The sequence below is a fragment of the Mauremys mutica genome, chromosome 20 (genome assembly GCF_020497125.1).
Source record: "Mauremys mutica isolate MM-2020 ecotype Southern chromosome 20, ASM2049712v1, whole genome shotgun sequence".
NCBI classification, from domain to species: Eukaryota; Metazoa; Chordata; order Testudines; family Geoemydidae; genus Mauremys; species Mauremys mutica.
This window is the reverse complement of record NC_059091.1, coordinates 4,046,872-4,070,575: the sequence shown is the minus strand read 5'-3', so window position 1 is coordinate 4,070,575 and position 23,704 is coordinate 4,046,872. Positions and strand designations below refer to the sequence as shown.

At 61.8% G+C, this 23,704-nt stretch overlaps 1 protein-coding gene across 11 annotated transcripts in view; it reads left to right on the top strand.

Moving 5' to 3' along the window:
* R3HDM2 (R3H domain containing 2) overlaps window positions 1–23,704 on the top strand; it is a 115,133-nt gene that overhangs the window by 81,588 nt on the left and 9,841 nt on the right. For 4 of the 11 annotated variants that reach the window (XM_044994699.1, XM_044994698.1, XM_044994696.1 and 1 more), the window contains 11 exons: window positions 131–226; window positions 2,658–2,689; window positions 2,790–2,843; window positions 6,666–6,886; window positions 9,545–9,705; window positions 14,284–14,373; window positions 15,184–15,426; window positions 17,234–17,360; window positions 18,676–18,914; window positions 19,621–19,775; window positions 20,495–20,595. In XM_044994699.1, the coding sequence (XP_044850634.1) occupies window positions 131–226; window positions 2,658–2,689; window positions 2,790–2,843; window positions 6,666–6,886; window positions 9,545–9,705; window positions 14,284–14,373; window positions 15,184–15,426; window positions 17,234–17,360; window positions 18,676–18,914; window positions 19,621–19,775; window positions 20,495–20,595 (1,519 nt within the window). The remainder of the gene's footprint in view (window positions 1–130; window positions 227–2,657; window positions 2,690–2,789; window positions 2,844–6,665; window positions 6,887–9,544; window positions 9,706–14,283; window positions 14,374–15,183; window positions 15,427–17,233; window positions 17,361–18,675; window positions 18,915–19,620; window positions 19,776–20,494; window positions 20,596–23,704) is intronic. The other 7 variants (XM_044994695.1, XM_044994702.1, XM_044994701.1 and 4 more) reach the window with 7 other exon arrangements.

Below are 23,704 nucleotides of genomic sequence, written 5' to 3'. Positions count from 1 at the left end.
CAGAGACCTTGTCGGGTTCTCAGAGCACCAGGCAGACGCCGGGCGCTGTGCCACATCGCCTTCCCTTGCTGCTCCACTCGGGGTGCGTGGAGCCAGCGTTTAACCAGCCGAATTCTGCCTGTCACTCTAGATCAGGATCCCATTGCAGGACGGGAGGAGGAGCAAATCAATCGAAGAGCGAGAAGAGGAGTATCAGAGGGTCAGAGAGCGGATATTTGCGCGAGAGGTAAGGCTGGCTGCTAGCAGGACCTCCCCCCTTCTTGGTTCTCAAGGTGCTTTTTCTTTGGCGCCCCTCACGCCCCAACCAGCTGCCCCTCTCCCCCCCTCCACGCTTGTTGTTATAATTTTGGCGTGTGAACAGGGGGCTGGATCCGGCAGTGGGTTTGCCATTTCACTGACCTGATCAGTGTCGCTAGGTTAGAAACGGAGGTGTGACAGGTTCCCCCCCGGGGCGCCCCCTGAACTGGGGTACCACTGAGCCCCCTGACCCACCAGCCTGGGCTCCCTCTCGCACTGTGCTGATGTGACAAGCGGCAAAGCCCTCCAGCATTCACACAGGTAGGGACGCGCCCAGCTGCAGCTACACACGGGCTCTCTAACCACCAGCTTCCCAGCTTGGGACGCCGGAGCAGCACCATCCTGGTCAAATCTGGGCAGTCTATGAGTTTAATACCCGCTCCGCCTCTCTTGCAGTGTGAAGGGAACAATGCACCCTTGTGCTAACCAAGCAGAGATTTTCCCCAAGCACGCCAGGCAAAGCTCGTTGGTTTAGATTAAAACAAAAACAAGTTTAACTACAAAAGATGATTTTAAGTGAATATAAAGAATAGCAAACAGATCAAAGCAGATTGCCTAGCAAATAAAAAACGCAAACTATACTAAAGAGATTGGATATGAATTAGCAGATTCTCACCCAAAGAGATGATACCTGCAGATCCTTAAGCAGGGTGACCAGATGTCCTGTTTTTATGGAACCCAGGGGTTCCATCCACAGGCTAGAAATCCCTTTAGCCTGGGTCCAGCACTTCCCCCCGTTCAGTCCTTAGACTCATAGACTATCAGGGTTGGAAGGGACCTCAGGAGGTATCTAGTCCAACCCCCCTGCTCATAGCAGAGCCAATCCCCAACTCCCCCCCCAAATGGCCCCCTCGAGGACTGAAAACATCTTGCCGAGTGGGTGTTCCCCAGGTGTAACTACATTTGAAGTACAGATACATAGTCAATATCCATAACTTCAGAGACAAAACTGATACCTGCACACACATAGGATAATCATAACTTTCCCAATGACGCCTCACACGACTGACCTTGCATGAAATGCCTCATAATTATGCTATAACCATATCATCATAATATGACTATGAGGTGCAGTGTCACGGGGGGCGGGGAGATTCTTTGCAAGTGGCTGGTGATTCCGGGGGCCCCACTTGATACCTGCTTTTCAGACAGGGCAGAGCACCCGCCCTCTGGGAATCCGGCCCTTTTCAGTCAGCTCAAATTGTGTACCCAGAATCTCCTGGCCGCCGTTTCTAATGTAGCCATGCTGAGCTAGCAGGTGAGGGAATGCTGACCGCACCCATGTGTCTGCGCCTTCCGGGGTGGGACTGTTAGGGGGTGTTTTTCTTTCTTTTGCTAAGTGGCCACCTGGAGTGGAAGTTCCTCAAGGAATTTGCTCCCTAGAGGCAGCCCCTGGAGGTAGCAATCAGGCCCCCGGGGGGGGGGAGGTTACAGGATGGAAGTGGGGTGAGGGTGAGGTCAATGCAGTGCAGTGGTGCGATAGAGGCCGTGCTGAGCAGTGCCTGTTAGCAGCATGCTCTGGGCAGGATTCTTGTGCCAGGACAAACGGGGAGTTGGATTTAGTGACGGTTCCAAATGCTAATCTGCATCTGGGCTGGTTAATAACCTGCTCCTGGCTTTACCTGCCGCACCCCCACTCCCTGCGAGGGGTCCCGGAGCGCTGAAAAGACCCCTGCGCCAAGCCGTGTTTCTGGCCAAGGGGAGAGTCAGGATACAGCGCTCCGGGAGCTAGCCAGAGCTACTGGCTGGTGGCCCAGGGGGAGTCATTGTCTAGTGACCCTCGGGAGACGACCGTGCAACCTCTGGCAGGTGGGGCTGCATCTGAGCAGAGGGTAGGAAATGGAATGACTCAGCATGCAGTGTTCATCGTGCCTTGTTGGGAGCCACGTGCTGAACTCCGGCGACACTGCCGGGTGTGAGCCACTGACGTGCTAGAGAATGTGGGAACTATGAAAGCACTGCTGCATTGCCTAGTGGTTGGAGCAAGGCCAGGGAGTCATCAGGAATCCTGGGTTCTCTTGTGTGAGTGAGTCCCTTCTTCTCTCCATGCTGCGTCGGCCAGCACTCGCTAGCACGGGGGATCTGGGGAGTGCTGGGACATCGTGGGGAGGCAGGAGCTAGAAAAGGTCCCTGATGCTCCGGTGGTGGCCCTGGAATAAGAATCTAGACAGACGTGCAATGTGTCCAGTGGCTTGGAGAGCCAGAGACAACAGGAGCGTGTCGCAGCCCCTATCCCGAGCCCAGCGGCCCCCCCCCCCCCCCGCGTTCAGACGCCCCTTTGTTTGTAACGTGCCAATACTGCTGCCTTATCAGTTATTTTCTCTTTTCTTTCCCCCTCCTCGGCTCCACCCTGCCACTAGACGGGTCAGAACGGATATCTAAACGACAGCAGGTTAGTACCAGCCAGCATGTGTCACAGCCACACCTGTAGCTTTCTCGGGGGAGGACACGGTAACCCTGTAACGATGCTTTTCTCTGATGTTAACCAACAGACTCGCCAAGGAAGGCTTTTCTTCTAGCTCTCACAAAAGGAGGCAGATTTTTAGGTACCTCTGTGTGGTTTCTTGCGTACGTTGTTCTGCAGCGGGAGCTCGCCCCATGCATGGCTGCTTGTGGCGTCCTTTGAGTCGTATCTTTTGCAACATCCGTTGTTTTTTTTTGTCTCCCAAACTAAATTGCACCGGAGTCGTTTTTGCTGATTCATTCCAAACAAGGGTTGAAGGGTCGCGGGAGAAGGAGGGGAGGCGAAAGGCTCATAGGATCACGAGCCACCTGGTCCCACCTGCCTCTGACACCTGCGTTCTCAGGGTGATAAACCCCAGCTGTCTAAATAGGGATCAGATTAGCATCTCCTCACACGTGCATCGGTGTTGGGTCCTGGTGGTGGTGTTTGGACGGCTGAGCCCTGGCGGTGCACGTTCCCCGGGGGTTGCGCCAGAGAGCCCAGGGAATCCACTTCAGCCGCATTTTCTGTTGATTTCTTTTAACGGACGGACGGACGGACGGTTCTTTCTGACAAAAGGGGCCAGATTAAGAGCCCGAAGGGCTCTGTGCGCCTGCAGAGCAGACAGGCCGGGCCGGGGCTGGGGGCGCTTGGTGCCCGGCGGGGCTGGTCCCCGGGGTTGAAGGCCGGGGCTGGGGGCGCTTGGTGCCCGGCGGGGCTGGTCCCCGGGGTTGATGGCTGGGCCGGGTCTGGGGGCGCTTGGTGCCCGGCGGGGCTGGTCCCCGGGGTTGAAGGCCGGGCCGGGGCTGGGGGCGCTTGGTGCCCGGCGGGGCTGGTCCCCGGGGTTGATGGCTGGGCCGGGGCTGGGGGCGCTTGGTGCCCGGCGGGGCTGTTCCCGGGGTTGATGGCTGGGCCGGGGCTGGGGGCGCTTGGTGCCCGGCGGGGCTGGTCCCCGGGGTTGATGGCTGGGCCGGGGCTGGGGGCGCTTGGTGCGCCGGCGGGGCTGGTCCCCGGGGTTGATGGCTGGGCCGGGGCTGGGGGCGTTTGGTGCCCGGCGGGGCTGGTCCCCGGGGTTGAAGGCCGGGCCGGGGCTGGGGGCGCTTGGTGCACCGGCGGGGCTGGTCCCCGGGGTTGAAGGCCGGGCCGGGGCTGGGGGCGCTTGGTGCCCGGCGGGGCTGGTCCCCGGGGTTGAAGGCCGGGCCGGGGCTGGGGGCGCTTGGTGCACCGGCGGGGCTGGTCCCCGGGGTTGAAGGCCGGGCCGGGGCTGGGGGCGCTTGGTGCGCCGGCGGGGCTGGTCCCCGGGGTTGAAGGCAGGGCCGGGGCTGGGGGCGCTTGGTGCACCGGCGGGGCTGGTCCCCGGGGTTGAAGGCCGGGCCGGGGCTGGGGGCGCTTGGTGCCTGGCGGGGCTGGTCCCCGGGGTTGAAGGCCGGGGCTGGGGGCGCTTGGTGCCCGGCGGGGCTGGTCCCCGGGGTTGAAGGTGGTGAGTGAACCAGGAACGATTGGGAGCTGCTGGCCTAGGCCAACACAGAGCTACGTTTCCCCCAGCACCAGAGGGTGGCAGGAGGGGGCCTGTAGGCAACAGCCGAGTCTGCGTGGCCCATTCGCGCCCCCCGTCCCTGGGAGGCTGCAGCTGTGAGCCCTGCTTGTGACGGGGGCTTTTCAGGGGGAGGGGGGGAGTACAAAGTTTCAGAAGGGCCTAAGGGTTTCGGGGCCTGCGTCCTCAGTCCTGCCGGCCATGGCCCTTGTCTGTGGGGAGCTGGACTGACCTGGAGCTTGGCGGGTCTGTCGCCCGCTGTCGTTCAGTGCCGGGCTCTGTCTCGCTCGCTCTCCACCACCAGACCTCAGGGCCCCTGGGGCACGGAAGCCGAGCCCCCCGTCGTGCAGCGCCGCGGTAGCATCTCGGGCTGCTGTGCTTGCAGCAGGCGCCAAGAAGCCCAACAGCCCTCCCACGTGGCGGTTCCTGTAACCTCGGCTTTCCGGCACCGCCACCGGGGCAGCGACATCAGGGAGGGGCTGTGGGGGCAGCAGGGGAACGGCAGGTCCCCGTGCTCCTTAATGTGCAAGGTTCCAATGAACCCTGCTGCAGTTCAGTGTTTCAGAGCGTTCTCTTCGTGCTGTTCATTAACGATTCCCTGCGAAGAGCTCGGTGCTAATGAACGCTCCTGGAGCGCGACTAGCTGAGGGCGCGGCGTGAGACAGCACTGGCGGGCAGTTGCTGTGCGGCAGGGTTCGGACGTGGGCACTGCAGAATAGCTCAGGGTATTAGCAAGGGAGAATCTGGAACCTATCCACCTGTAGGTCATCAGGGTCCGGTCTGGGGTGGCTGGCAGGTGTTCTCACCCGGCCAAAGGAATCGGGGATGATTGCGACAGAGGGTTGAATGGAGACTCAGCTCCCCCGTAGCTCCGAACGGGCTGAACCGTCCCATTACAGCCAGGGCAGGGGGGTGTTGGAAGCTGGTTCAGCCTCCCACCAGCACGATCTTCAGCCGTTAGAAACAAAGCAACACTCCGGTTCCCTGGCTGTCGGCCAAGCGAGGGCCGCGGAGGGCACCGGGTGTGGTGTCCAGAAGCTACTTAGACTTTGCTCAGCTGGTGATTTGCCCCCACTGTCCCTGCAAGATGCTGCGGCTTCACCAGTCCGCCCCCTCTGCTGTAGGCGTCGAGCTCCCACTCGTACCAGTGGGTCGTGTGCAATGTGCATTCTCGCCCCATGGCTGGGAGCTGGGAGGAGGAGGTGGGTTCTGCTCCAGGGCCTGCATAGCCAAAACACCAGGGTGGGGAGCAGCCGCAGCCCCGGGGGGGGTCCCGATCAGCTGGAGCCGGTGTTCCGACAGGTGACACAACTCCACGAAAGCCCCGCCCCTCCCACGGCCTGGCCTCGTGGCACCCATTCACGCCCTCTGGGGTCCGGGCTCCCAGCCCAGAGGCTGAGGTTCAGCTCTGATTGTACGTCGGGGAGAGCCCGCAAAGCCCCTCTCTCTGGCTGGATGGTGTTTGTGACAATTCTGGTTCCGCTGCCCCACACACGTTCAGGGGGACCCTTCCTCTGCGGGCGGGAGGGCTGGGCATGGGTCCCACCGAAGTCCTCTGCCATGGCCCCCTTCTAACATCCAGCCCCCACCCTGGGGGAGGGGGAGAAATCTGGCCTTGTCCCCTGACCTCCGCCGGGAGCCGGTGGCTTGCCCGGAGGTAGCGAGTGGGGCTTTCTTTGGGGCAGGGGGGCGGGGGGGGTGTCGACACTAAACTACAAAGAGCCGCACGACGTGGGCCTGGTTCCTTGGTATAGCAGCTGCTGCAGAGCAAAGGGACCTTGAGCTGGGTGGGTGTTAGTGTACGTGGGGGTCTAAGCCGGTCTCTGCCTCAGAAAGGGAGGGTCTGAGAGCTTGACCATTAGGGCACGTCCGCCCTGCAGCGGAGCGGGGCTGCCGGCCCAGGCAGACAGACAGGGCTCGGCCGAACACACTACAAGTAGCGGTGTGGGCAGAGCAGCACCAGCAGAGGCTTGAGCTGGCCACCCGAGCTCAGACCCAGGGGGAAGAGTGGGCTTGAGCTTGGGTAGCCAGCCCGGACCTCCACCGGTGCCGCATCCACCCAGCGCTTTTCAGTCTGTCTGCCCAGCTCGCCCCCAGCTGCAGTGTAGGTGTCCCCTTCAGCTCCTGGTGCGAGTAGGGGGTTAGCCGGGTGCATGGGTCTCTGGCCAGAGCCAGCCCAGGCCTGCTCTTGGGGCGGCTTGTCAGCGGACCAGTTCGTTCCCAAGCAGCCCTGCGAGCGAGGCCGTTGGGAAAGCCCCGGGGACTCCCGCAGCCCTGCACCACCCATTTCCCGTGTCTGGTGCCGGGCTCCAGAACTCCTGCCGCCGCTCGCGCTCGTTCGTCTGCTCCCCTCTGCTGGGAGAGGCCGTGTAACCGCCGTGGTCTCTGCAGGGGGAACCGGGACGCTCTGAACCGGGCCTCGGGCAGCCGTCAGAGCAGCACAGAGAGCGAGCTGAAGTCGCTGGAGCCCCGGCCCTGGAGCAGCACAGACTCGGACAGCTCCATCCGCAACCTGCGCCCGCCCGTCACTAAAGCCAGCAGCTTCAGCGGCATCTCCATCCTCACGCGAGGGGACAGCATCGGGAGCAGCGCCAGCAGGACAGCCAGGCCAGGTACCGCTTTGCCAGAGCTGGGGCCCACAGCACCGAGCCGGTGATTCCGGTGTCATGCAGTGTCATGCAGGTCGGGGGGGCTAGTGCATCTCTGGGCAGCTACCAGACACTGGGGCCTTATCTAACATGTCAGCCGGGGGGGACTGGAACTGGTGATCTCCTGGCCCAGCAACATGTGTGTTCTCTGCGGTGCCCCACTCCCATCGCGTGGGCCTGCAGGTCCTCTGGCCCCCATTCCTCCCCCTCCGCGGGCTCTCGCTGCCGGAAGGGGACTTTGCCCACGCAAGACAAACCGTCCTGCGCTTTTCTTGCTCTCACGAGGAAGGAGCCAGTAATTAGCTGATCTCGTCAGAGTTAACAGCAGGTCAGATGCTGCCAATTCTTAGAGAGCCACTAAACACAGGCTGGAGTTTCAGACGCACCATAACGGATTTCAGCCCCCGTGCCTTGGTGAACCGGTCTGAACTGACACTGGTCCCCAGCCCGGTGAGAGTGCCGGTTAAGGGCATCCCGGGGGCGTTACCAGCGCTCAGACTGGTTCCTTGTTAGGGAGACCAGCCGGACGTCACAGGCAGGAAAAGCAGCGTGCTGAATTTCCAGATGTCCTCTGGCGTTTTCAGTGGAGAGAGCTTGCGGCTTCGTCGTCACTTGCACGCAGCGGTGATGGCAACTGACAAAAACCTTAGCGGAGAATGAAATCCTGCTTCCCCCTTCGCTCTAACGCTCCCGCCGAAGAGCTGCCATCACTGTGCTGTGCTGAGAATCTCATAGCTGAGTTTCGATTCATTACTTAGTTTAGGTTAGTGGAGTTTTACATCGTTTGGCTTCATCACAACAACCTGCTCCAGTGAAGGAGTAAAGAACTGACCTTAGGATCTGCCGGGTGTTATTTCAGAGCATAGACTGGCCTTTACAACGGAGCTTTTACCTTGTAGCACCAGGGCTGGGCGCATCCCATTGTGAGGCCAGGTTTTCTTACGAGTTTGGGGCTAGATTTTCACATGCCCAGCACCCACAACTGGGGCTAGGTTTTCAAATTGTGGGAGCTGAGCTCTTTTGAAAATACTTGTAATTAGCGGCACGGCAGAGGATCTGTTCTTGCTGTTTCTGATTGCAGGGAGCTGTGCGTACTTTTTCCCACGACTGTCTCTCGGGTACGTGGTCTGATTTGGATTCAGACTTCATACACTGGCTAACCAACTGAAAATACCTTCTTCTTTTTGCTCTGAAGAAAAGTAACTTGCAATTAAAGAAACCAACGTTCTCCAAACCTGCTATAGACAAATGAGTGGGCTTACTAGGCCCATGCAGGGTTAGGCAATTATTCTGCAGACTTACTACTTTTTAAGTCGGGAAAATGTGCAGAAGAGGAGATTTATTAAACTCTGCAGCATGGATCCCCGCCACGTGCCCACCCTGCTGCTTCCTGCAGTATGCGCAGCGCAAGTCACTTTCAACCATCCACGTATTAGCCCTGGTTAGAGCTGGGGCTCCAGTGAGATGTACCTTTGGCCACGCCTTTCTTCCCTCTCTTGTTCATATCTGATGATTGCCCATTGTTAGCGTCTTTATTGGTGAAGGGGATTGCCTTCCGTCTTCCCCTTCTGTTCTCAACAGCCCCTCTCTGACCAGTGCCAGAGGGAAAACGTTCCCCACATTATGTGCATGTGGTATTTTATTCCACCAAACAAACGCATCAAATTGCTTCTTTTTCTATAGTAATCACTTTGTGCTGTGCTGTGGAGACCTCCAGCCAGCAGAGGTTTGCTCCTGTTTACCCTGGCTCCTTCCCCAAGCTATGCAGGTGCATGCTCCTGGCTCTGGGCAGGTTTTTGCACCCAGTTGGAACAGGAGAGTTGGAGAATTCTCCTGTTGCCAGTAGGGTGACCAGATGTCTCAATTTTATAGAGACAGTCCCGATTTTTGGGTCTTTTTCTTATATAGGCTCCCGTTACCCCCCAGCCCCCGTCCCGATTTTTCACACTTGCTGTCAGGTCACCCTAGCTGCCAGGCAGAGCAAAATATTGCATTAGCTCCCCCAAGTGTGCCAAGCGCTTCACACACATGGAATGCGAGATCCCAGCCAAGCTGCGGTTAGACTAGTTAGCGAACAGACCAAAGGGGGCCAGGAAAGCACCATTTTGTAATGTAACTCGTCAGTGCAGCATTGAGCACCGTAGAAAGCTGTGAGCGTGTGTGCTGGGTGCGCCTACCCTGCGCTCCAGAGACGTACACGGGCAGGGTCCCGGGCATGGCCAGCCCGGGGCGGCTAGTGGGAGCGAGCTAGCTTGCCTACGTGCCGCACCTCCTGCTTGCAGTGTGGACAGGGAGAGGGGAAGTGGCTTTCCCGCCGAGCAGCTAGTGATGTGTTAGAACAAGCAACCTGCCAGCTCAGTGGCTGCCAAGAACCCAGAGACCCCTCAGAGGGGTGGCACCAGCTCCTCGTCTGCCGCGATCTAGGAGCACATTGATCCCCGCGCGGCTCCCAGAGCAGAAGCTTTCTCAGGGGAGGGTTTCCATTTGGCAGGCAGACCCAAATGTCTTTATACGGATGAATGAGCCTGGGCGGGACAGCCGGGGGCGGATGGGGAGCCAGCCAGCCCAGCTCACGGGTCCCTCTCCCAGGTACCGACGCTGCCTCTTGTCTCTCCATGCCAGGTCTGTCGCTAGCCCCGGAAGCGTGCAGCCAAGTCTCCTCGTCCCAGCCTGGCCGAGGGAGCTTCTTGCCATGCACTGTGCAGCAGCAGCCGCAGCAGCACCAAGCACTTCCACCCACTCCCCAGCAACAGCCGGCGATGAGTAATCACCTGATCTCCCCGGTGAGTCACAGCTCTGTGTCCTCAGGCTCCCCCCGCCCGGCTCCGGAAGTGCAATAGCTCCCCAGCTCCAGAGGCTGAGAATCGGGCTTTGTTGGCAGCAGGTTGGCCCCAGGCTCCTGGGTGCAGATGTTTTTGGGGGGTTGCAGTTGCCTCGCTGTGCAAAGTGTCGGCTAACGGGGAAAGGCAGCCCGCGCCGCTGCTCCGGCCCCCGGATCGGGCCCTCGAGTTTAACTTCTAAAGGGGCTGAGGTGCCCAAATCCCATTGACTTTCAGGAAGTCAGACCCCAACGCCCAGAGGCTCCTCAGGAGGGAGATGGAGTTCGCATTCCAGTTATATGGGCAGGGCTGTGATCTCCCAGCCAGCGGGGTCACTGCAGAGTGTTCTGTGGGCTGCACTGCCCAGCAGTCCAGAGCCCATTGTCCTGCCTGCCCTGGCGCTGCCTCGTGGTAGGAGGGTTCACGCCAGCTGGACGCTGGGTGTGGATGTAGGGCTCTGCCCTCCTGGCATAGGTGCACCCCCAGACCTCACTGTGTTGCTCTGTCTCCGTGACTTTCCCATGAGTCTCGCCTGCAGAAGGTAAGTGGAGCTGGTGTTCTGAGCTTTGTATCTGCAAAGTGCCGCCGGAGCCATCAGTCCTGCGTGTGCCCCGGGAAGCCCAGAGCGGGCAGGCAAGGCAGAGGGGGAGAGCGACGTGCTGCAGGCCACAGAGTCGGTGTTGGGAGCCAGGATTCCAGGCCTGTGCTCCGATCTGGCTCTCTAAAAGCTCCATCTCAAGACGCTGAATCCAGAGCCCTTCCCCTGCCGTGGAGTGGGAGCAGGGAGCTCCCCGGGTGAATTTTCCCTTCTTAGCTTGAGAGTTTCCTTCCTTTGGTGCCCCAGACGGCCGTGCTCTGTGCTGGCACCAGCCTGGTGCTTGCCCCTCCTGAGAACGGGGTCTGAGATTGGCAGGGTTGAGCAGCGCGGCAGTGGGCTCGGGGAACCCAGCAGCTGTCTGACCTCAGGCCAGGCCGCTTGTCCTGTCCCTCTTAGCTCTTCCATGCAAACACCAGCGAAGGCTGCGCCGGGCCAGCCTGCCCGCACTGCCACCCGTCTGTGCCTCAGCAGGGCACGTGGCATTGCCTGGCTCCTCGTTCCTGTGGCTCGCAGGCAGCAGGAAACCCTGGAGCTCTGGGCAGGTCCATACCCCCTCCTCTGAGAATCGCACTTATGCTCAGCTGATGGCCTGAGTAGGCCGGGTTGCCTGAGCTTCGCAGAGGGCAACTTGCATCTGGCCTGCCCGTAAACTGACATGAAAACAAAGCCTCAGACGCCAGCTCCCAGTCCCCCTGCGTGCTCGGACCTGCAGCCCCCCTGGAGGGACCGGCAGAAGCTGCTGCTTGTCTGAATTCTCCCGCCCTGCGATCCTGCAGCCGGTTAGCTTTGTCTCCCAGCCGCAGTCAGAGGGAGCGGGAGGCCTGGGATTGAGCCCTGGGGGTAGAGTTTGGTCTCCCGTGTTTTAAAAGGCCCAGGTTCATCTCCCCATCATGCTTGTCCTGGGTCACGCCCACGGGATGCTCCTCCAGCCGGGAGGGTCGGATGTGGATGCACGGCCCTTTAGAAAGCACCTGCGTTTGATGTTCCTCCTGACGCGGCTCCGTTCTCGGAGCCTGCAGGAACCACGTCTCCATGGCTGTCTCTCGCTGGCCACACCCCCCCCCAAGCAAATGACGGGGTGAGGGGCGGTGGCGGTGGTGGTAGCCGGTCCCAGCCGCTGGCAGGGGAGGCTGCATTGCCGCCTGCGTACGGTGCCAGCTTTCGCTCCCGCTTGCTGATCGGAAAGTCTCACTCCGCTCTGGTCTGAGTGCTCTGTGGGTCGCTCCCAAAGCTGTTTCTCTGCGGAGGGAGTTGCTCAGTGTCCCCTTTCCTGCCCTCCCCATAGCAGGTTCCCCAAAGGAGCGAGGGGACCGTCCTCGTCTCGGGAGACAGTGTCCTGCGCAGGTCCATGGCTCCCAGCCACTTTCCTGCTGTGTGCGTGACCGTCCGGGGCTTCAGTGCCACACGCTGGACTTGGGGTGGCCCCGGCGTGTGGATCTGCTCAGGAACCTACCTCCGGGGAATGGCCGAACATAGGCAAAGCGACACCTTGTCTGTGCTGGGACAGCTCCCCCGGGGGACTGGTGCTGATGGGAAAGCTAGTGGGTGTCTGCCCAGCGGCAGGCCGTCTCGTGGGAATTGTAACCTCTCTTGGGACCAAGGTTTTGTTGCAGGGGAGTGTGGGAAGCTCCACGTTTGCCGTTCCACCCAGACTCCCCATCTTCCATCTGGAGGGGGACCAGCCCCCCCCCGCCCTAGATCGCCAAGGCCTCTCTGCCCCTCGGTGGGTTGGTAGACAGCGGAACTCGCACTGGGGAGGGGCAGGAGGGCACGAGCCGGAAGCTGCTTGTAAGACCAAACCAAACGGATAGAAACTGGCCACCAACAAATGTAAACTTGGAATTAGGGGAAGGTTTCTAACCGTCAGCGGAGTGAGGCTCTGGAGCAGCTTCCCAGGGGAGCAGTGGGGTCACCCCCCCCTCCCAGCTTGGTTAGTCTATGGAGGGGTGATGGGGCTGCCTACAATGGCATGTAGCCGCTCTGCGACTGCCAGCAGCAACTATCTCCAGCGACCAGAGACAGGACACTGGCTGGGGGCGGCTCTGAGTTACTCCGGGGAATTCTTCCCCAAGTGTCTGGCTGGTGGGTCTTGCCCACAGCTCAGGGTCTAATTGGTCGTCGTATTTGGGGTCGGGAAGGAATTTCCCCCCGGGTCAGGTTGACAGAGACCCTGGGGGCGGCATGTGGGCGGGGGGGTTTGCCTTCCTCTGCCGCGTGGGGACGGGGTCACTTGCAGGTTTCAACGAGTGTCAATGGTGGATTCTCTGTACCATGATCTGAGGACGTCGGTGACTCGGCAGGAGGCTAGGGGCTGTTACAGGAGCCGGGTGGGCGAGGGTCTGTGGCCTGCAATGTGAAGGAGGCCAGACCAGCTGATCAGGATGGTCCCTTCTGACCTTCGAGTCTGTGAGTCGAAGAACCGGGGCGCTGAGCAAACTGGCATAAGCACAACAAGCGCTGCTGGGCGCCGTGACAAGAGGCCCAGGCTAGTGCCCGTTTCTGGGCCCCGGCTGCAGCCGTTTGCCTTCACCCCAGAGCTCCTGTCCCTTTCCGTCTGACTGCCGCTACGTATCCCACAATGCACCAAGGCCACAACGAAGCAAAGCACAGTGGGATACCCACCCCGAATGCCATGCGCTTACTCCACCCGGAGTCCTAGCCATGTAGACCAGCTGATCCGGGTGAATCAGAAAACAGCTGACTGTGTGTACGCAGTCCGTGCCTGCCGCCTCCTCCGGACAGCTCGCCCGCCAGAACTCAGTGCGAATGGAACCGCTCAGTGTAGACGAGGCTGGAGACTCTGCGTGGTGCGTGGCTGGCTCCCCGCCCGCCCGTGCGCTGAGCCAGGGCTTGCAGGGAGAGTTGGTCTGCGGGTTGGGGGGTGGGTGTTAGCCCCAGTGGGAATCGCTTGAGAAAGCAGCGCAGCAGAACCACAGAGGCCAAGCAGGGCAGCTTCACCCACTGCTTCCCCTTGCACCCCCAGGCGCGGCGTGGTGCCAGGCTGGGGTTCAGAGCTGTCCGAGCTCCATGGCACAACTGAATGGAAGGCAGCAGATGTGGCTTGGAATGGCAGGGGCCTTGGGGTGCTGAACTGCTCCAGCTGCCCCAATAGCTGGGGGCAGGGGGGCTTGCTTCACACACACCCTCCCAAAATGGCCAGGACGGGGCTGTTCCCCCCCGCGGTGGTTGATTTCCCCGTTGCTTTGTCCGAGGTCTGGTGGGAGTTTGGGCGGGAGCCACAGGGTGTTGGCAAAGGCTTTGGAGGTGCAGTGTGGCCAAGTCTTGCCGTGGCTAAAGCCTCAGCTCCCGGAGTCCTGTGATTACAGGAGAATCTTGGCCCTGCAAAGCTTGGAACCAGGGGGTGAATGGGAAGAACCCGGCACTTCCCGGGGGTTGAATTCTCATGGGTTTGTAGCTGATCTCATGGCAGGTTGGGTCACGTGGGGTTAGCAGCGTTAAACTACAGCGCGGTCAGTGATGAGAAAAATCTTCCCAAGTCCAAGAGCCGTCGGGCAGCTGAACAGCCCCTGAAAGGCACCGTGGCTGAAATGGGGGTGCGGGGCAGCGGGGGGGGACCCCGGGGGTGGCATGAGAGGAGTGCGGGATCTCTCTCCCTCTGCGCCCAGCAGTGGTGCCTGCATGGGGGTAGAGCAGAAAGCGTCATGGTTTGTGTGTGGGGGGGTGACAGCTGCCCCCTCCCCATTCCTCTTCCCCCCCATTCCAGCCCCCCCCAGAGACAGGCTTCCCCAGCTCCCCACAGCATCCATTGCTTTTTCACGGGGATATGAAAAACCGTAGCTTTCTGCAGCCCCGCTGGCCGCCTCAGCGCGCGCCGGTGTGTGTGTGTGGAATGAGCTCGGATGACTAACCTTGCCCTTCCTTCTTTCTCTCCCTCCCCATGCCCCCCCACCTCTCTCTTCTCTCCCCTTCTCCGCTGCTCTCAGCCGGTCCCAGCTCTGCAGCCTGTTCAGTTCTCTGCCAGCTCCTGCCCCCAGGTCCTCCTGCCCGTGTCTCCGCCCCAGCAGTACAACATGGTATAACCCGTGTCTGTCCCGTGTGTGCCGTGTCTGTGTTGTGCGAGCTTTGCTAACCCGGGCTGTTCTGCAGGGCCCGACTCTCCGGGAGGGGGCTAGCGCCAGGGCAGGCGGGTTGCAGGCAGTAGCCCTGGTGGCTTGTGTTAAATGCGCCTTGAGAAGCAGGTGTGGACTCCCAGGCGGCGCCAGACTGAGCATGCTCGCCCCCCGTCCCATCGCCCGGTGCTTCGGCCCCGGGACCCCCAGCCTCCCCTGGGGCTGTCTCGCAGGGCATGCTGGGAAAGGAGAGCACCGCGTGGTAGGAGGGAGTGGACGCGCTCCCTTACGCAGCAGTGAGCAGGTGGCGCTCGAGCAAGGGAAAGAGGACGGAGGGGCTGCACCAGCATTCGGGGGTCATTTTGCAAATGCCTGATGTCTGGATTCCCAAAGCAGCCAGCGGGTGCTGCCTGTCAAGCTACTGACTGACTGCACGAGCAGCATCGGACCCGTGCCCGGTCGCCTCCGTCCACGCGCTCCGGTCCTGTCCCTGCTGGTCTTTGCAGGTGCTCGGCTGGGAACAGTTCTGGAGGCAGCACTGCAGGCTGCGAGCAGCAGCGACCAGCTGCCCTTTGGCTCTGCAGTGCGCGGCGTTAGCCTGGGGCGGGCTGGGGCTGCCAGGGCAAGATGCAGGGAGGGGTCTGAACTTTAGGGCAGGCCCCAAGGCCATAAGAACTCGGGGGGGGGGGGGGCAGCAGCTTCACGTCCTCGCTGTTGGCATGACCCAGAGACACCGTTGCCCATGCTCTGTTCTCCTTCTCCCTCCGCCTGCAGGCCGAAGAGCTCAGCTCCCCCTTTGGGCAGATCAGCCTCAGCCGTCAGGGCTCCACAGACGCTCCGGACCCGTCCTCGGCCATGTTCCAGCCGCCCCTCATCTCCCAGCATCCTCAGCAGACGGGATTCATCATGGCGTCCCCGGGACAGCCCCTCCCCACCTCCAGCTACTCCACCTCGGGCCACACGGCCCCCGCTCAGCAAGTCCTGCAGCCCCAGGGCTACCTGCAGCCTCCCCAGCAAGTAAGCAGCAGGGGCTGGGACCGAGGCAAGCGCCAGGTGTTGGGGTGAAGTGGGGGGCACCCCCTGGGAACGTTGGGACTCAGCCTGCATCCTTTGCGCTGGCTACCAGGGGTATTGCAGTGTCACAGCCGGGCCTGAGTCACTGATCAGCGCTGCACACACCCCAGAAAGAGAGAGTCCCTGCCCCACGGGAAGGCTAGACGGGTAGGAATTACGGTGTGAATGTGACCTCCCGTCGTCTACCAGGGGACGTTCTGGGGCCAGGTCTGCACTCAGACTCCGCTCCGGAGGCGCAGCGGTTGTTCAGGGCTGGGATGAGCTCATAACCAACAGAGCGTTGCCAGCAAAGCCCCAGCGCAGACCCAGGGCTGGAATAGGCTGTATCGTTGTGAAGCTATCCGCTGTGTCCACGCTTGGGATGCTTGGCCAGCATAGCTCTGCCGGCAAAACCTTCCAAGCATAGACCCAGCCTTACTCTGCTATGGGGAGGCCTTTTCTGGGTTTAGTTTATAGAAGGAGGTTAAGCTAAACCGGAAACCCCCCACTTTTACTCCCAAATAAAAGCGTCTGCCCGGCAAATTCTAACTGCACCATAATCAGTCAGGCTTTCGAGTATAGGCCAAGCCTTGACAATAGGTCTATGGGTACTTGCGTGGGCAGCAAAACTTTGGTGACAGGCTCTTGTATCTAGTTCTAACATGACCCAACAGCTGGACGTTGAATCCTGGCATATTAAGACTGGAAATGGGACATTTTGACCAGTGATGGGAATGAACCATCGGGACAACTTGCCGAGGGATGTGGCGGGTTCTCTGGCCCTGGCAGTTTTAAATCAAGAGCCATGGATGTTTTTTCTACAAGAACAGCTGTAGTTCAACCAGGAATTCTTTCAGGAAAGTCCCAGAGCCTCTGTTATCAGGAGGTGGGACTAGCCCATGAATGACGAGAGACATTGGGGTGGAGCGTAAGAGAGGATGCTGGTCAGCGTCCATTGGGAAGGGGATTCTCCTTCACTTCCTGTCCTACGCTCTTGCCCAGCGTGGTGCTGAGCAGTGTATCACCCCCAGAGATGGCTGCAATCTGAAGGGGGGTGGTGACGGGATCCCTGCGTCCAGGTCAGAGAGAATCCCAGGTACCGCGGGGCTCTCGGACCTAGCAGAGGAAGGTGGAACGCGAACCGGCGGCTGGAAGGTGAAACCAGCCCCGTTCCGGTTGGCAGAAGGGCCCCGCTGTTTAGCAGGGCGGGTGATGAGCTCTGGGAAGCGACGGCCAAGGGGAGCGGGCGGGTCTCCCCCTCTGGATGGCTCCACAGCCAGCCTGGCTGGAAGATGCTTTAGTCGAACGCGTTGCACAGGGTCACTGGGTGACGTGCTGGCCTGTGATCTCTACACTGACGCGCTAACGGGCTCGTCTAGCCTCACGCTCTAGGGATCTCTAAAGAAACAGCGGCCCTGCAGCTTGTCCTCGCGTCGATAGGGCTCCAAAGTTCTGACACTGGGGCCTGGTGTGGGGAGGAGCTGGGGCTCCCGAACCTGGGCTGCTGGGTGAGCAGCAGCAAGAGACCAACTAACCGTATCCCCCTGCCCTTCCCCTTCCCAACACACCCAGTGCCCATCACACGCCCGCAGGCTGCAGCCCTGGCTCTGGCTCTCGGCCCTGGCGAGGCAGCTTCGTGAGCTCGCGGGTGGGGGCTCGTTCCTGTCTAACAGCGGGAGTCCTGTGGGGGCCGGGCTGGGCAGGGCAGAAAGCCTGGGGCTCCGTTACTCAGAGCGGCTCCATTTACCCCCCACTTTCTCTGTTCTGTTAGATTCAGGTTTCCTACTACCCGCCCGGGCAGTATCCAAGCTCCAGCCAGCAATACAGACCTCTCAGCCACCCGGTGGCCTACAGCCCCCAGCGCAATCAGCAGCTCCCGCAGCCTTCACAACAGCCGGGTAAGGGGCTCGGGCAGGGAGCAGCCGGGGCTGGGCAGCGGGGGGGGTCTGAGGCCTTCTGCCCTTTTCCGAGCTGCTTCCACCCGGTGCCAGATTAATAGTCTGGGCGCAGGGCTTGTGCTCCCCAGGCCTCGTCTATCTGCCCACTCCCCGTGGTTACTCTTCACTTGCTCCAGAATGTTTCTCTGGGTTGGAGACGGCGGCACAGCGAATCCTCTTTCTCGCTGCCTGGCCGGTGGGCTTTGTTCACACACGCAGGGGCCCACCACCAGCCAGATTTGGGGTTGGGCAGGGATTTCCCCCCAGCTCAGATTGGCAAGGGGAGCGGGGGTGGGGGTGGGGGTTCCAGCAGTGTGGGGGGCGGGTGCTCGGCTTGGCAAGTCTCACCTATCCAATTCCCTGTGAGGTCCATGGCCTCAGGCCTTGGTGGTACCTGGGTCTCCCCTGTTCTTAGCCTTGGGCTCACAGCTCAGTTTCCTGGGGGCTGAAATGTGTCCGTCTGACTAAACTCTTTGGCTTTGACAGGAGTCCAGGGTGTGTGCTATGCAGGAGCCCAGCCGGGCGAGCCAATGGTCCCATGTGGCCTTTAAGGCTGTGAAACCAGGAGGAGTTTCTACCCTCTGTCTCAGCCCAGAAGCCTTGTGTCCCGCGGGTCTCCCGCTCCTACCCCCGCTGGCGTTTCACCTTTAGTTTTGGTGTTTATCACCTGAACGCAAGACAGAGCTTTAAAGCCTGTTTAACGCATGAGAAGAACACTTAGAACTGGCTGAGTTTTTATAGCTGGAGTTTTTCCATCCAGCCTGCGGGACTCTCTGCCACAAGATATCATAAAACCTTTCCTGCTCAGGCATAAACCAACTGGAAGAGGCAGTGTGACCTAGTGGGAAGTGCACTGGACTGGGAGTCAGGAGCCCTGGGTTCTCTTCCTAGCTCCGTCACTGACCAGACGGGTGTCACTGGGCAAGTCGCAGCCCTTCCCTGTGCCTCAGTTTCCCTATCTGTAGAATGGTGAGAATAATACTGCCGCCCTTTGTAACGTGCGCTGCGAGCTGCTGATGGAAAGGGCAAGAGAACAGCTAGGAATACTGGGGGGGGTGAGGTTGGAACTCTCTCTGGGGTCGGGGTAGAAATACTGTAGTGCCTGTCGTAGGGTCCGTCCTGCTCGCGGGTTTGTGCCACGCGGCATCCTCGCTGCAGAGCTTTTCCTGGCTGCAGCTGGGGTGCGGGGCATGAACGTGAACGAAGGGACCCGAGCTCGTCACTGGCGTTCAGCGGCGCCCCAGAGATGCGCTTACATCCCGCCCCTGTCCCGCAGCAGGTTTACAGCCAATGATGTCCAACCAGCAGCAGACGTTCCAGGGCATGATGGGAGTCCAGCCGTCCCAGACCCCCGGCCTCCTCAACAATCAGAGGAGCAACATGGGGAGCCAGATGCAAAGCATGCTGGGAGTCCAGCAGCCGCAGACCTCCGGTCTCCTCAGCAATCAAAGAGGCAACATGGGAAACCAGATGCAAGGCCTGATGGTCCAGTACACGGCACTGCCCTCGTACCAGGTGGGTAGCGGGGCGGCGCTCAGAGGACGCGTGACACAACTCCGGGGCCGACACCAGCCCAGCTGAGATAAGGCTGCTGGACCCCAGCGTCAGCCTGGGCTCACGGGCGAGGGAACCCCCCTGCGTGTCGCTCCTGCCACTCCCACGTGCCGCCCCAAGAGCCAGCCCGGGGGATCGGGCAGGGCCAGGCCGGTGTGTGAGCCCTGACGTCTGAGCGCTGCCCCCGCGCCAGTTTCCAGGGTAACCGGGTATTAATAGTCACAGCGGGAGCAGCTAAATTCCTCTAGCTCCTGAAATAATCCGGAGCAGGGGGTGTGAACTGGAGGCTGGGCGCATAATGCGGCTGCACAGACGGGGTCCCCCAGAAGCCTGCTCCCCCCGCCTTGCTTCTAGTACCCCCGGGTGTTCTCATTCCCCGGCGGTGGCGTGAACCCGGCACTCCCTCCCCGTGCTGGGCAGGGCGAGAGGCCCTGTGCGAAAGGCCCTGACGCTGGGGGCTCGGGGTGTGGGCAGAGCCAGTCCCAGACCAGAATGCCTGGGCTCTCCGTCCGCACGTCCCTAGCAATGGGCCTTCCACCCTTCCCTAGCCAGGCTGCCCCCAGGCTGGTGTGGACTCTCACGTTCCTCCTTTGCTTCTGGTCCCCGGGTGGGAGCGCCACCTCCTCCAGTGCTGCTCTCCATGGCTCCCCTCCCCTTCTCGGCACAGGTCCCGGTGGCTAGCGAGTCGCAGGGGGTGGTCCAGCAGCCGTTCCAGCAGCCGGTGCTGGTGTCCGCCAGCCAGTCAGTGCAGGGAGGGCTGCAGTCCGGCGGGATGCCGGTCTATTACAGCGTCATCCCCACAGCCCAGCAGAACGGCACCAGGTAAGGGAAGCAGCGTCTCTGGCCCGGTGCCTACGGGGGCAGCTCAGCGCGCTCTGCACGTGGGGGGCAGGCGGTGGGTGGTTGCTGCCCTTGGTCAAAGGAGAGAATATCAGCGGCGTTTGCTGCTGGGCCAGCACCATTCTGGGCAGTGGGGGGTGACCGGGGCGCACTTAGGGGGCTGCGTTTGGCCTCTCCTGCCCCAGGCTCTTAGGCGCGGCTGCTGAGGAGCAGAGGGTTTCGCTCCTTCCAAGGCAGGCCTGTCGCCCCCATGCCCAGGCTGTGATGTCCTCGGGCAGCGCCGAGCCAGGGCGGGCGGTGCCCTGCTGCTGGAGTGCCACCCTGGATGCCCCTGGGTGGCAGCGTGCCCAGGCCTGGTTCAGCGCGGGAGGGTGCAGGGCAGGTGATGCGCTGGGGTCCCCCTGCTCTCCTGGCCGGCCTTCCCCACCCGAGGAGTCGGGGCATCAGCATCGCCAGAGTTTCCTTTCTCCCAGCCGTTGTGTGGTGCTGCTCCCCAGAACCGGCTGCACTGAGCGGGCCTGTGAGACAGGAGCCAGCCCAGGGAGGGCTGCCCCGAGTCCCCGTGCGTCTGCAGTGGGGCAGGTGGCCCCAGCACAAACGGGTGCAGTCGCCCAGCCCGTGTTGGGGAGAAGCTGCCTCTCAAAGGCAGGGGTGGGGAAATGCAGCTCTGACGCCTCACCGCTGCTCTCTCCTCCCGGCAGCCCCTCGGTCGGGTACCTGCAGCCTCCCGGCTCCGAGCAGTATCAGATGCCCCAGTCTCCCTCGCCCTGCAGCCCGCCACAGATGCAGCAGCAGTATTCGGGTAAGGAGAGAGCCCCCTGCCCCTTGGCGTCCTAGCCCAGGAGGGGCTGGCTCTCTGGGGGGGGTTGGTAAGGCACAGCTGAGCCCCCCCACCCCCTCCAACCCAGGCCAAGGGAAGCGGTTGGTGGCTCCTGTGAACTGAGTCGGGTGGGTCTCAGCCCAGTTGCACGTCCCCGTGGTCATCAGCAGACGAGCCGAGGCCGGGCTGTGGGGCAGGCAGAGCCTGGTGTGGGGCAGCCAGTCCTGCTGCTGCGCCTGCTCCGGGGGAGGCGCTGGGCGGCCAGGCCTCCCGCCACCAGGCCTCTGTCGGGAAATTGGAGGGGGAGACGGAGGCGGCTCAGTGTTCAGACGCTCTGGGATGGACGGAGCATTTGCCTAGAGAACGAGGCCCCTGGGGGGGGCTGCTCCACTCGCAGAGCCCAGCTCTGCGCCTCCCCCGCGGTGGCTGGGAGTGGTGCCCGGGGGCCCTGCTCTGCCTGAGGCTAGCGGCCCCCGCCCGTGGGCTAGCCAGGGCCAGCCGGGCTCTTCCCGGCCCTCGCGTGCCCTCTGCTGGGAGCACCAGGTATTGCAGCAGGCTCTGGGTGTTCTGACTCGACAGCCTTGAGTTGGCTGGAATCAAGCTTTTAAAATTGTGGTGACAGCCAGGGGGCTGGGAGCCAGGACTCCTGGGTTCTGTCCCCAGCTCGGGGTGTGTGTGGAGGCTAGCGGGTTAGAGCAGGGGGGGCTGGGAGCCAGGACTCCTGGGTTCTGTCCCCAGCTCAGGGGGGGTGTGGGGGCTAGTGGGTTAGAGCAGGGGGGGCTGGGAGCCAGGACTCCTGGGTTCTATGCCCAGCTCTGGGGGTGTGTGGGGGCTAGCGGGTTAGAGCAGGGGGGGCTGGGAGCCAGGACTCCTGGGTTCTATCCCCAGCTCGGGGGGTGTGTGGGGGCTAGCGGGTTAGAGCAGTGGGGGCTGGGAGCCAGGACTCCTGGGTTCTATGCCCAGCTCTGGGAGGACTGTGGGGGCCAGTGGCTAGAGGGGGGACTTGGTTCTCACCTTGGCTACCACACGTGCTGTGTGACTCACCAGGGGCCTGTCAGTGAAGTGGGATGAAGTGTGCTGTGTGGTTGTGGGGTGTGCGAAGCCCTGGGGGTGGGGAGGGGGCAGAGTGGTGGGGGGCGGCAATCCCACGAGCTCCATTGGGTTTCTGCTGGGGATGTTGAACTGGGCCCCTGGTGCACATCCGGGGGGCAGCAGGCCATGCAGGAGGGGCAGGTGCTGGGGGAGGTGCCAGGCGGTACGAGGGACTGCGTCTCTAGAGTGCCGGGGTTTTCGTACTAACACCTCTCTGTAGCTGACCGGCATTAGCCACAGCCCTGGGGCTGCCTGGCATTGCGAGCCAGTGGCCGGGACGTGCTAGGTCAGGAGTGCCCCTGCAGCAGCTGTGTGGCCCGTGATGCCACCCTTCCCCTCGCCAGCTGGCTGGGGGGCCGGGGGTCAGCAGCCAGGCCGAGGCCAGAGCAGAGCAGCTGCACCAGCCCAGCTATGGCTGCCTTTCTCGAGCTGCCCCCCTGCTGCCCCCGGGGGCTGGAGCAGGATTTAGCACTGGTCAATTTCCCTCATCCTCCTGCCAGCACCGAGGGGGTGAACACGGCCCCACCCGGCTCTGCCCCGGTCCCGTCCCAGTGCAGTGCAACCCCCGGTGTCATTAGCTGGCCAGGCCGGGCCTCAGAGAACCCGTGAGCCGCTCCCAGGGCAGGGCGGCTGCAGCTGCCGACCCCGGGAGCACACAGCCCGTCTGGCCTGGAGGCCGGTTCCAGGTGGCGCTAGCCCTACTAGGCTGCACTGCCTCGCCTGAGGAGCAGGGCTGGGGCTGGGGGAAGAGAGGAGGTCGGGGGGACGGAGCTGCCCCAGCCAGCCCAGGGGAGCCGAGCCGTCGGTGGCCAAGCCAGGGCACTGCTTTGCTCTCTCAGGTCCCTGTTTCTTTCCCTGGGGGAGCCTGGCGTGGTCTGGATCAGGAAGGGAACACGCCCTGGAGCCGCCCGCCCTGCCATCCTCGCTGCAGCCCTGCAGGGTCACCCAAGTGCAGGCTGGGGCTCCGGAGCTCCTGGTTTCCACTGCGGGTGGGCACAGCGGGGGTGATGGGGGCGCAGTGCCAGGCATGCAGAGAGGAGGAATACGGGTGCCATGCCAGAGGCAGGGGAGCATGGGGATAGGATTGGAGTGCAGTGCCAGGCACCAGGGGGATGAGGTGCAGTGCCAGCCACTGGGAAGGATTGGGGTGCAGTGCCGGGCATGGAGGTGCAGTGCCAGGCTGTGACAAAGTGGGAATGTTCTTAATGTTTTCTTTGAATGCTGAGTGGGGAGTGTTCACCTGGGAAGGCTGCAGGGGAGTTTTGCTGGGACTGGCTGCATTGGGGATGGGAGACTTTCCCTGAGGGAGGAGACCTGAGCAGGTAACAGGAGACCCCAGGAGGGGGGTTGGAGGCCAGGTGACACCTCTGCCTGGGACACTGGACAAAGGGTAGGGGAGGAGCTGGAGGGAGGCTGAGATGGCTGGAGGGCGTTTCAGTTTGGAGCTGGCTGGGAAAAGGGAGGGGAGCCCAGATGGGGCTCTGGCCTCCCTGGGGCCCCCCAAGATGGACCTAACTGAGGGGTCCTGTTGTCTGTACCTGCAAGACCTGTCCTGGACTGTCTTCCTGTCGGCTAAATAAACCTGCTGTGTCACTGGCTGGCTGAGAGTCCCAGTGAATTGCAGGGAGCTGGGGGTGCAGGGCCTTGTCTCCCCCACACGCCGTGCAGTAAGTGACTGGGGAGCAGTAAAACGAAGGGGGGATAACGAGGACCAGGCCTGCTGAAGGCTCAGAGAGGGACGGTTTCAGGGGGCAATTAACCCCTGGGAGTGTGTGACCAGCGAGAAGGACTTTGCAGTAACAGGGTCCCCCTGGGGACTGCAGCGAGCGGTCCAGGGGCGGAGGAGTCTGCAGCTCGACCCTGGCAGAGCGGTGGTGACCTCGAGAAGGGCTGGCACACTCGGGGTCTCCCTGGAAACTGGGGGGAGCGGCGAGCACACAGGCCTGCGAGTGGCCAGCAAGGAGATGTTTAGCAAGCACCTGAAGAGCGACATGGTGGA